Here is an 11,728-nt window from a genome sequence, read left to right on the forward strand (position 1 = left end):
AAGTGAGAAGCACAAAAATCCCCATAATCATCACTTACCTGGCCTCCCAAGTGAAAGGAAAAAACCCTCACAGACGCAGCCGGTTAACCATAACTGGTAAAGGTGATGCTTACCAATTAACCATTCACATCTCTAAGCAGTAACACACACAAACCTTTAGGAGAACACTCTCAAATCCATTACTGAATGTCCAGCGAGGTTAGAGTAGACATCCTGCTACAGAAGAATTTCAAAATCTGAATACAAAAGGGGACAGCGGAACTGGAATTCATTTGCAGATTCAACACTATCAATTTAGGATTAAATAAGGACCTCAACTGGTTAATGCATTACAAAAGGAAATTTCTCTTCTCTGGATATTCACATCTCTACTCCAAATGCTGTGAATGACCCACTTCCACCTTGACTTGATTAGCTTCATTAACACAAGCAACTTCTTCCCTATGTAGACCCTTGTTTCTGTAACTTCCACTCCAATTCATCTGATGAAATGGGTTTTCTCTCCATGGCAAAATATGCTCTAATAAATCTGCTAAAGTGCCACAGGACTTGTCCTTTTTTTCAGATACAGACTAACACAGCTACCCCTCAGACTATTTGGCAACTGACAATATACAAAAGGCAACACTTGCTTGTTTTTCCAGCAAAACATTTCTATACTATTACAACTACTCACAATTACCATCCCATGCTCTTACTGGTACAGAGATGACAAGGTTGAGTAAGGCCTTGGAGACTGAATTCCCCTTTCACTGCTACAAGTCATTACCCAGCACATTCTTTTTACACCAATTCTATTTAAAAGTCTTTGTTTGAATCCAGCCACAGTGATCTGAGAAGCTAGGATTATTTTGCTCTCGTCCACTAAAACCACTCCACTGACAGGAAAATAATCTCCAGAACTAACAGTGCCTTGGCTGTACAACAAGAATAAGGGGCAGTACCTTTTCAAACTACAAATCATCTCTTTCCAGGGTAGACTGTAGAACTCACTATCAGAAGGAACCATGGAGACAAGTACAGTACTGGGATGACACAACATGATAACTAAACACAGTTGTGGCCCTGTGGAACTCAGATAGTGATGAAAGGGTAATGAAGTCCTATGGCTCAGGCAGCGAGATGATCATAGGAGTAAAAGAGAACTCTGCCTCTTGTACAACACTCTAGAAGTGGTCAAGTGCAATACGGGAAGAGTTTTCACTTCCAGCTAAAGCATTTGATACTGGCTGCGGCTGAAGATATGATCCTCGAGTAGCTGAACCAGTATTCTGATGCACTAAGACAAAACAAACTCTTCAAAATACCCTGATGACTTACTGGAAAGCCTTAAAAACTCATGTACTCTGTACAAAGTCCATCTGAACATGTCTGCATGAAAAGGGAATTAAGTAGTGTCTGAGTGTGAGAAGTCCTGGACTGACTGTCCCAGGAGACTGAAGTTCTCAATTCATTCTCCAAAGGTATAGCCTAGACACCTGCAGTGCATACTCCTTACTCACACTGCCATTCCTACCAAAACAGCCTGGCAGGTGCCAAGTGGGAAGTTCAGTCCCTATTAGAAATAGCAAATACCATTTAACCGGTTAACCAGGATGTTTAACCAGTTAACCAATTAGCGGGGGGCAGCAGCCCCTGCCTGCAACGCATGTAAGTCTGCCATGGACAAGGGCTGCTCCAGATGGCCAGAGCAGTCATTACCTGTGAATGCACACAGACCATGGCCAGGGGCTGCTCCAGACACCCTGCAGTGCATTAAGGGTGATGGTTACTGGTTGACATTTCACATCCCTAGTTCCTATTGTGGTCAACTAAATGTAGCAAATATGGTGAATGTATGTTTAGCATGTATATTCTGCTTGCTTGGTAACTGTCAATAAATTGAGACTATTACTGTGTAAGGCTCTTTCGGTGGCAAAGGATCCTGCATACCAGCAGGAAGTTATGCCCTGAGCCCTAAGAATTGGGTAAGGGTGGGTGTCCCTAAAGTGTGGAAGGAATAAGTAAATTTCTGCGGTCAACTGCGTGACCCACACAGACTTGATGTCATGTGCTCACTCAAATACATTCTTGTCTGATTGCATCTAAAAATTAGAGGGACTTGATTACTCTCTCAGGATTATGAAAAACTGCATGCACTTTGCAAAGTAGCTAGGTCAACCTACCCTCACTATAGACACAGCTGTGTTAAAGAAACATTCTTCCATCGACCTAGCTACTACTTCTTGGAGAAGTGGATTAACTACAGAAACAGCGTCAGTGTAGCATTCTGCTACAGTAGTGCAGCCATGCCCTCAGACTCCTTAGAATCAAAGCTTGCATTTAGAAGTTTCTAGCCTTCTTTGCAACCATGATTACATTTTGGCTTTGAAAAGTTAGCTGATAATATAGTCTTGAGTTTGCAGCAGCCCAAAAGAATGGCTGAGAACCCCCTTGAAAATATTTCAGGCTATGATAACCTGCAACCCCCCCCCCCCAAAAAGAGTGATTCTTCAAAATCATGCCAACCTTACTTCTGCACTGCTGCTGAGGGCCAAGCTTCCTTTAGAGCTGGGCATCTGGCCAGCAGCTGCTGCAATCTGGCCACACAGCTCTGAAGGGCTTGAACGGTCAGCCCCATCCATGGCTGACAACCAGAGCCTTGGCATACATGGGGCCTGACTAGGGATGCTATAGTGTAGTCAATTAACCGATAAGCAAAAGCTTGTAAGTTAATGCTATAGGCAACACACATTCCCCCTCCCTCACCAATACATTTTTTAGCAGGCTGGCCAGCAGCCCATCTCAGTCCTGGCTTGTGCCAGGTCCGGGACCTACCCCCACTGTGGCTCTGCATTTAAAGTATATTAGCAGCCTTGTGGGCAGGCAGCCCAGCTCAGTTCTGGCTCAAGCTGGATCAGGGAGCTCACACCCCTCTTTAAACAGGGGATGCTGCCACACTGCACTGCTGCCTCTATCTCAGAGGCAACAGTGCAGGACCACAGGCAGCTGGTCCACAAGGGGAACTGGTTTTTAAATTGGCTCCCCTCGCAGACCAGTTCCTGACACCCTAAGCTACTGCCTCTGATACAGAGGCAGCAGCATGGAGTAGCAGGGGGCTCCTCGGGAGTGGGGCTGGAGTGCACTGGTTGCTGGCCTCACCCTCAGGAAGTACAGAATAGTCAAGTAACTGATAAGAATTCAAGAGGTTAATTGACTATTCAGTTAACTGATATTTAACATCCTTAGGCCTGACAGGTTGCAATCTCCAGTAATAACCTTGTGAGCCACTGAGGGATCATGACCCCAGTTTCAGAACCGTAGGCTGGAACTATTTATCCAGTCCAATCACCTCAAGTAGATGTTAAATGGCTAACGCTGGCACTTAAAGATCTGTTAGGATTTGACTCCTAGCCACTGACAGTTTTTAGCACAGGACATTAGAAAGGGGCTAGCAGGTTAGCCCGAAGAAGGTGGTGGTGTGGTAAACTGAAAGTCACTACACAGAAGAAAGCAGCATACATTTACAAAACATTAATAAATTAAACGTAACGGCCCCTATATGACACAGACGAGACAAAGGGTTTGCCAGTATAGATATACTAGTAGAGTTACACAAGCTGCCTGCTACAATGAGGACAACTTATGCCAGCAGAACTCTTTTTACTTATGTCAGTTACTCTAACAGAAATAGCTATGGGGCAAAAGACTTTTTTGCTGGTATAGCTGCATCTACACTAAGATTTTTGCACATCTAGCTATTTTGTGTTGTTGGTGTGCTTTTAGTGACTTACCCCAAGGCCACAGGAAGACTGGTAAAGCACTGAGCTATGACTCAATCTCCTGCTTTACTCCACAACCATGCTCCTTCTCCTCTGCTCTGAGCTTCCACTGCTGTTTATTCAGCTCTTAACATACTGTTGGAGCTAAACCACCAACACTACTCCAGCTAAAGGCACAAAGCCCATAGTTCTTAGTAATTTTAAGTTTGATATGACTATAGCCATTTTAACAGACACAGTTGGCAAACAATGGCCTATCTACATAGCCTGTAGACATTACTTCAGAATTTCCCACAGAAGCCTTAAGGGATTGGAAGTCTAAAGAATCTGTCTTTTACTAAGATGTTTTTTGCGCCAGATAATTATCCTGAAGATTATAGCCACAAAATTTAAGATGTAGCAGATACTATCCTTGCCATACACAGTCCTCAAACTAGAGCTTTAAGTCAAGATGAAATATGGTCCTACTAACTTCCCCTTCCTCTAAGGAACAAATTCTTTAGTGGGAATGAAACCAGTTACTCAAGAGATTACAACTGTTACTTCACCCTTCCAAGGTGAGCGGTAGTTACAACTCAGCAGTACGCTCTCTGTAAGCTGTTAAAGCACAGAAGTAGCAACTGACTACAACAATAAGCAAACTGACCTCTCCACCTCTCTGGGAAATCTAATCCTAGAGATCAGTGCACCACTTCACTAGACTTCATGCCAAATGATTGTATTTCAAAGTGATAATGGATAAAAATTTATTTGCAGTAGTCACAAGCCTCAGAAACCAAGCTGACCATACTGTTTAGCATGACTTCTCCAAGTAGTGGGAATTAAAGTGAATACCAGTTCATTTTCTTTTCCCTTGGTAGGAACTGTGTTCGAGACACAGCCATTGATAATACAATCTCAGACTTTTGAGGAAAGGTTTACTCTTAAAATGCTACAGTAGTGCAGATGCTACAGTAGTGCAGAGGCATTACAGTGAAGATGCTATCTATGCTGACGGAACGGATTCCCCTGTCAACATAGGTACTCCACCTTTCCAGGAGATGGGAGCTATGTTGTGGGAGAATTCTCCCATCAACACTGAAGGTGAGATCAATTTCGCTGGCACGCAACAGTAGGTTATTCATACCTCTGAGCAATATAATTATATCGTCCTAAATTTAGTGTAGACATGGCCTCTAGAGCATGAATACAAATATAAGACAGATGCGCACACAGCCAGTCCAACTAGCTTCAGTATGAAGCCCATTTTCTTTCGGTATAGCTACAGAATCTCTCATAACCTTGACGGATATAGCAATGTGAAGGCCCAGTGTAAACAATGCTAAGTTGACAGAAGAATTCTTCTGTAAACTCATGGAGGTAGAGAACTAGAGTGATGGTAAAAATATCTCCTGTTGTGTAGAGGGTGTCTACAATGAAATACTACAGCGGTGTAACTGTGCCACTGTAGTGTTTTAAATATACACCATCCGTCCCAAGTTCAAAAATATCCTCAAGTCAGATCTGGGTCAATATAATGCCAAAAGAAAGCCACCCCAGTTTAACATACACAGCTTTCCAATTCTTCCTCTCCCCATCTGCTGCAAGTACCAGGAGATATCTGTTTCATCCCAAGTAACAACTATACCAGTTTATGTCAAAAAGCATATTCCTGGACTTTGTTACTGTTTGAAGCTTAAGTAGCCATGTGTTGGGCTGGTAACAACCCTAGATATAGTGTTCCCCTACAATAAGAAACACTTGTTTGATGAGAACTAGAAGCATCAAATCATCTGGTTGACTGCCCACTTCAGTATTTATATGTCTCAGTGGGAAAGCTGGAGATTTTAGTCTCATTGTTATATGGGGTGGTAACAAGCTTGTTCCTACTATAAAGCCAGGGAGATTTTTTTTTTCAGGACAGCAAGTTGAAAGGCAAAGATACTAAGGCCAAGTCACTAAAAGTCAGGCAATGTAAACGCTGTTTGTCAGCACTTTTGTGAACAAAATACTTCCACCCCCACAACTGGGGGTTTGCACTGTAAGCAGGAGCGCTCTCCTGTCTACACTGCCACTTGCTGCAGAAAAACTTCTGTCTTTTGGAGGAGGGGGATTTAAGCATCTGTCAATAACAAAAGTTTTATCATTTAACTAACAGTGTAGACAAAGCCTAAGAGTGAGAGCTCGATGAGTAAAAGCGAATACTGACCAATCTTTGGCTGTAGCGGATTCTCTCTTCCTCAGGCTCCATCTCTGACTCTTCTGAAGAGAGCGAGAAGGATACTCCAGGGCTACTGTCTTCCTCCTCGTCCTCCTTAGAAACCAGAATGAAATAGTGAAAAATTGCACACAGATATTAGAAACTCTCCATTAAGCCTTCACTCATAAGTGAAAGATTCTGTAACATTGTGCAATACTATGCACCAAGGCCACAGAACAGCAATTGGCTAGCTCCTCCAAAGGGCTCTCACTGAACTGGGTGACTGGGCAACAAAATGGGAAATAAAATTTAGCATTGATAAGTACAAAGGAATAAATGTCAGAAAAATCACCTGAACTATACACACAAAATGACAGGGTGTAAATTAGCTGTTCAATTACTATTCAAGAATGATGATGATGTCAAAATCTGATAGTACTCTAAAACATCCTCTCAGTGTGCAGAGGCAATCAAAAAAGCTAACAAGCTAGGAACTATTATAAAAGGGTTATATAATAGGACAGAAAATATAACACCACTATATAATCCATGATATAGCCACACCTTTAATACGACATACAGTTGTGGTCACCATATCCCAAAAAACTATTAGAACTGGAAAAAAGTACAGAGAAGGGCAACAAAAATTATTAGGTATGGAACACATTACATACAAGGAGACATTAAAAAAATGACTAGCACAGCTCATCTTAGAAAAGAGATGACAAAGTGTGGCTATACTCAGGAACTATAAAGATGCAGAGAAAGTGAACGAGACAGTGATATTTACCACTTCCCATAACACAAGAACTAGAGGTGACTTGATAAAATTAATAGGCAGCAGATTAAAAACAGAAGGAAGCACAGAACCACCTGCGGAACTTATTGCCAGGCAATATTGTGAAGGCCAAAATTATAACCACATTCAGAAGAGAATTAGAAAATGTAATGGAAGCTAAGTCCATCAATGGTCATTAGCCAAGATGGTCAGGGATACAACCCCATGCTCCAACTGCCAGAAGCAGGAACTGGGTAACAGGGGATGGATAACCTGAAAATGACTTTTTCTTTATTTCTTCTGAAGGAGCTGGCACTGGCCAGTCAGAAGGCAAGATACCGCGCTAAACGGGCCAATAGCCTGACCCAGGATTTCCATTTTTTATGTTCTCCTTTAACTCCTTGGCTTTATAATTTCATCCTTAAACTGGAGTAATTACCATTTTCTGGTGTTTGATGGTCTAGGTGAAGTGAGTTGGTATTCTCTGATGTGGAGTCATCTCCCTGAATTGACTCACCATAAAGCAATTCTGCTTTGGTACCAGAACCATGCTGGCTTCAAATGTATACTTAAACTCATGTGGTAGCAACAGGATTGTAGCATAGTTTTCCTGAAGAATCAGATGAGAGTCTGAGAAGCATGTCACCTAAATCCATGCCAGACTCTTCCTCTGGATAGTTTGGAAAGTGCTTCTCTGCAACTGCCCCCTATCATACAACAACAAAAAGCCACATCTTGTCAGGGAAGATGTGCAGAAACCTTTCTAACAATATTTCAACAAACTTACAGTAGCTTGATCAACTCCAGCATGGACACATCAGATAGCTCAGAATTTGCCTCACTGTAACTATCATCACATGGAAGTGCTCTGATATAATACTGTTTGATTTTGTTCTATATGGACAGGATAAAGCTGTGTAATAACTACATTATGGAGCTGGATTTTATGCACTTGTCTTTCCTAGACTGTTTGGAAAAAATTTCCCACAGTTGGTAGTAACAGGAGTGATAGCACAAGAAGAGCTGAAGCAGCAACTGGTGTTTTCACTACTGGGTAATATCTGTGATCCATGAGCAAGATCCAACACCACAGTGGTTAAAGTGTCAGTGCCCTGTTTATGCTATCACTTCCGCCACTGCTACCACCAGTGTTTTCAAAAGTTTATTATAAGCAATTTACGTGGCTTGAGCATAGTCTAACAACAGTCAGAAACAGTTTTTTCCTCAAATGCAAAGACAAGCTATTGTACAATAACCAGGGCACTAGTACATCATAACACAGTGCCACAAGAAATAGTAAATTACAGGGTGCAGATTTGGTCTACCAAGCCCCAACCCTAGGAGTCTCATCACAGAAGACCAGTTCAGATATTGATTTTAACTCTCTACCCCCTCCTCCTTAGAAGTGATCTTGGGCCTGGAGAGAAGTTGGCTGTGCTAGTGAAAGGAGATAGCATGGCTGTTGCTGGTGGTCTAGCTGTGCTGGGAAGTCATTCTGGATGTCAATCCCTGGGGAACTGTCAATCCAGCATCCATCAGTAACGCAGAACTCATTTTAAATCGCACAATTTATTAAAACAAAAGTTTGACAGATGCCAGAGGACTTGCCAATAACACAAAGTCTTAACCTAATCTCCCTCTTCAGAAGCCAGGGAAAAAGCCCCTTAGAAGGTTTTGTAATTAAGAGTAGTAAAAGGCAAATGAGAAAGGGAGAAAGAGTTGATGGAGATCTCTATGTCAGGGATAAAACCAACCTCTTCCCACATCCCACCAGGTGCCCTGCTCTCTCTCTTGCTCTCTCTTCTTGTGTTTTTAAAATCATGAAACAAATGAGAATATACAAAGAGATTAAACAATCCACACATACAAATCCCAGCTCATCTCTGGGGAGAAAGGCAAAGGAGACATAAAGCCAGTGACTGGCTGCTCATCAGAAGCCAAAATAAAATGTGGTTCACTGAGTTACATAAAGTTAGAGGTGTTGAGGAGAAGGAAGACCCTAGGCAGTGGAGAGGTCACTAAACCAGGGGGATACAAAGAAAATCAAGTCTCTCACCAGGTCTCTTCTTCGCCTTTGTCCTTTTCTAGAGATGAAAAAAAGATTCAAAAAAATTGAGAAAGGAGAAATTAAATCCCATGCATGGCTGTCTTCGTCTCAGGTGCTCGGAGGAGCCTAGTATCCAGAAGGGATGGCAAGTCCCAGAAAAAACAACTCTGCTTGCAGAAAGGGATCAGGACAGTCTCCCGGTGCCTGAAAAGCTTGCCTCTCTCAGTGGGGCTGGGAGCAACCACATGGACACCTCCCCCCCCAAAATAAGCCCTCCAGCCCGCTGTGAACAGACTCACAGCCAGTTACAGCCAATGCCCCCACCCCCAAATCCAGCTCCAATTCACCTCAGGCCCCCAAACCCCTGCTTATCCCAACCCCTAACTTATCCCAGCCCACAGCCCAAATCCTCTGCCCCACCCCCATCACCCCACCTCTGATCTCCACCCATCCCACCCCCACACTCACCTCACCCACACTTCAAACTCCCTGCCCCCACAAGTCTCCACCCACCGCACCCCCTAACTCACCCCACCCCCTCCTCAAACTCCCTGCTCCCCATCACCCCACCTCAAACCTCCACCCCAGCACCCCCCACCTCACCCCTCGCTCCCCAACTCACCCCAGGGGAGGGCGCCCCGGGGTGCCCCAGGGCTGTGAGGGGGCCACTCTGGGGGTGCCCCTCCCCTAACTCGCCTCCCGACTCCCTCCCCCCCAGAGCCGCCCCCCCCCCGGCCGAGCGCCCCCTCCCGCCCGCCAGCGCCCCGCTGCCCTGCCCGGCTCTGCCTCAGCGCCGGCGGGCCCGGCACCCCGCTGCCATCCCCGCCCGCCCGGCCCGACTCGCTTCCCCTCCTCACACAGAAGCAGCCGCCGCCATTTTGAACCCGTCAGACTCTCACATACACACAGTATCGGCCGGCCCCCACACTGCGCCTGCGCAGCCGCGACCTCCTTCCAAGCCGCTTCCCCCCCCGCCTCTCCGGTTCCGAGCAGGCTCCCCTGGCCGCGCACGCGCACTGACTCTCCCTCCCCCGCCACCCAGAGAGCGACGGGCATTCCCACGCGGCGCAGGCGCACGAACCTCACGTCCTCCAGCCGACAACGCCAGCGCAGGCGCTTTGGCTCACTCTCGAAGGCACCCACTTTAGGACATGCGCAAAAGCCGCGCCACGAGTCCCGCTGCAGTCTTCGCCTATCAGAGCTTAATCCGTCCGGGAAACCGTGCGCATGCGCAGTGGCAATAGGTCAGAGGACCACTCTGGAGGGTCTGGGAGAGTCAGGACATGCAGGGGCGGAGGAAAAGACTGGAGTGCAGTGATAGGGGCCCCTTGACACCCCCCCAGTGTGACCCCCCCCTACCCCACACAGCTCTTCGGCTCCCCCACTCTCCCCTATCTCACACAGCCCTGGGGCTCCCCCACAGTGACTCCACACAGGGTGACACTACTCCTCTCAACTCTGGGGTTATCCCACTGTGTCCCACACCGATTGTCACACAGTCATAACATAAGAACGGGCATGCTGAGTCAGACTGTTAGAAGAAGCACACAGGATCTTTTTCAAGGGAAAAGATAAATACACTGTGTTTATTGAGAATACAGCAGAGAAGCAGTTAGCATATGCTTTATAAACACACACACACACACACACATCCTGACTGAGCGAGGAGTTGGGGTTCCTCTGAGACTCCTCCCAGGCTTGGCTTGCAAGACTGAACCCAGAGTCCCAGGACAAGAGCTTCCTTTCTTATACTTGAAAGTTCCCATTAGAGTCTATGGCTGTGTCTACATTGGCAAGCCGCTTTTGCGCAAAATCTTGCCACCTGTCTACTCTGGCCGCGAGTGTTTGCGCAAGAACACTGACGTTCTAATGTAAGAAATCAGTGCTTCTTGCGCAAATACTTTGATGCTCCCGCTCAGGGATAAGCCCTCTTGCGCAAGTATTCTTGCGCAAGAGGCCAGTGTAGATAGGCAACGTTAATTTCTTGCGCAAGAAAGCCTGATGGCTAAAATGGCCATCGGAGCTTTCTTGCGCAAGAGAGCGTCTACACTGGCACGGATGCTTCTGCGCAAAAGCACATATTTTGCGCAAAAGCACATGCCAGTGTAGACGCTCTCTTGCGCAAATACTTGTAACGGAAAAACTCTTCCGTTAAAAGTATTTGCACAAAATCATGCCAGTGTAGACGTAGCCCAAGGGTTTTGCAGTGTCATGCTACAGTCATCCACCCTTCGGCGGTGTTAATCTGTGTTCTTTTGATGGTGATTGTCAGGGTTCCCGTCATTGTCTCTCACTCTTGGGGTGGTGGTGGGGTCTCTGCCTGTCTCCAGGGTTCCTCGATTCAGCCTCATGACACAATGCATGCTTCCTTGTTATCTTCAAAGTTTCCACTTCTTCTTGGTCACCTGGGCATCTGTGATGGCTTTCACTCACACACACCCTCCACTCACATTAAACAACTGTATAGAGTTTCAGACAAGATCAATAGTTACAAGGGGTACAACTTAACAGGGAGCAAGGCCTTGCAGTAATCATTATCTAATCATGAGAAATTAGATTGGAAGAAGCTACAGAACTTGCAAGTCATTACATCAAATCCTTATGCATCATACTTATAATCTTATAACTAATATTAAAATGTACATTTTTGCTACAAGACCAACTGTCCATCTAACCTAGTATTCTATCTGCTGATGGTGACCAATGCTAGGTGCCCTAGAGGGAAGGAACACAACAGGTGATCCTCATGTGATCCCTCTCCTGTCACCCATTTCCAGACAAACAGAGGCTAAGGACACCACTCCTACCCATCCTGGCTAATAGCCATTGATGGACCTAACCTCCATGAATCTACCTAGCTCTTTTTTGAACCCTGTTAAAGACCTAGTCTTCACAACATCCTCTGGCAAGGAGTCCCACAGATTGACTGTGCTCTGTGTGAAGAAAAATTTCCTTTTCTTTGT

The 11,728-nt window shown here is 45.3% G+C and overlaps 1 protein-coding gene across 6 annotated transcripts in view; it reads right to left on the bottom strand.

The window, feature by feature from the left end:
• The window catches only part of KDM2A (lysine demethylase 2A), a 79,181-nt gene extending 69,215 nt beyond the window's left edge, over positions 1-9,966 (bottom strand). For 2 of the 6 annotated variants that reach the window (XM_075928561.1, XM_075928560.1), the window contains exons 1-3: positions 9,623-9,747; positions 8,775-8,802; positions 5,950-6,054 (exon numbers count right to left, since the gene is read on the bottom strand). In XM_075928561.1, coding sequence (XP_075784676.1) covers positions 5,950-6,054; positions 8,775-8,802; positions 9,623-9,642 — 153 coding nt within the window. In that variant the 5' untranslated portion in view covers positions 9,643-9,747. Of the gene's footprint in view, positions 1-5,949; positions 6,055-8,774; positions 8,803-9,622; positions 9,766-9,846 lie in introns of those variants that run through there. The other 4 variants (XM_075928563.1, XM_075928562.1, XM_075928565.1 and 1 more) reach the window with 4 other exon arrangements.
• Positions 9,967-11,728: the final 1,762 nt, after the last annotated feature.

The sequence above is a fragment of the Pelodiscus sinensis genome, chromosome 4, assembly GCF_049634645.1.
Source record: "Pelodiscus sinensis isolate JC-2024 chromosome 4, ASM4963464v1, whole genome shotgun sequence".
In the NCBI taxonomy this organism is placed as follows: Eukaryota; Metazoa; Chordata; order Testudines; family Trionychidae; genus Pelodiscus; species Pelodiscus sinensis.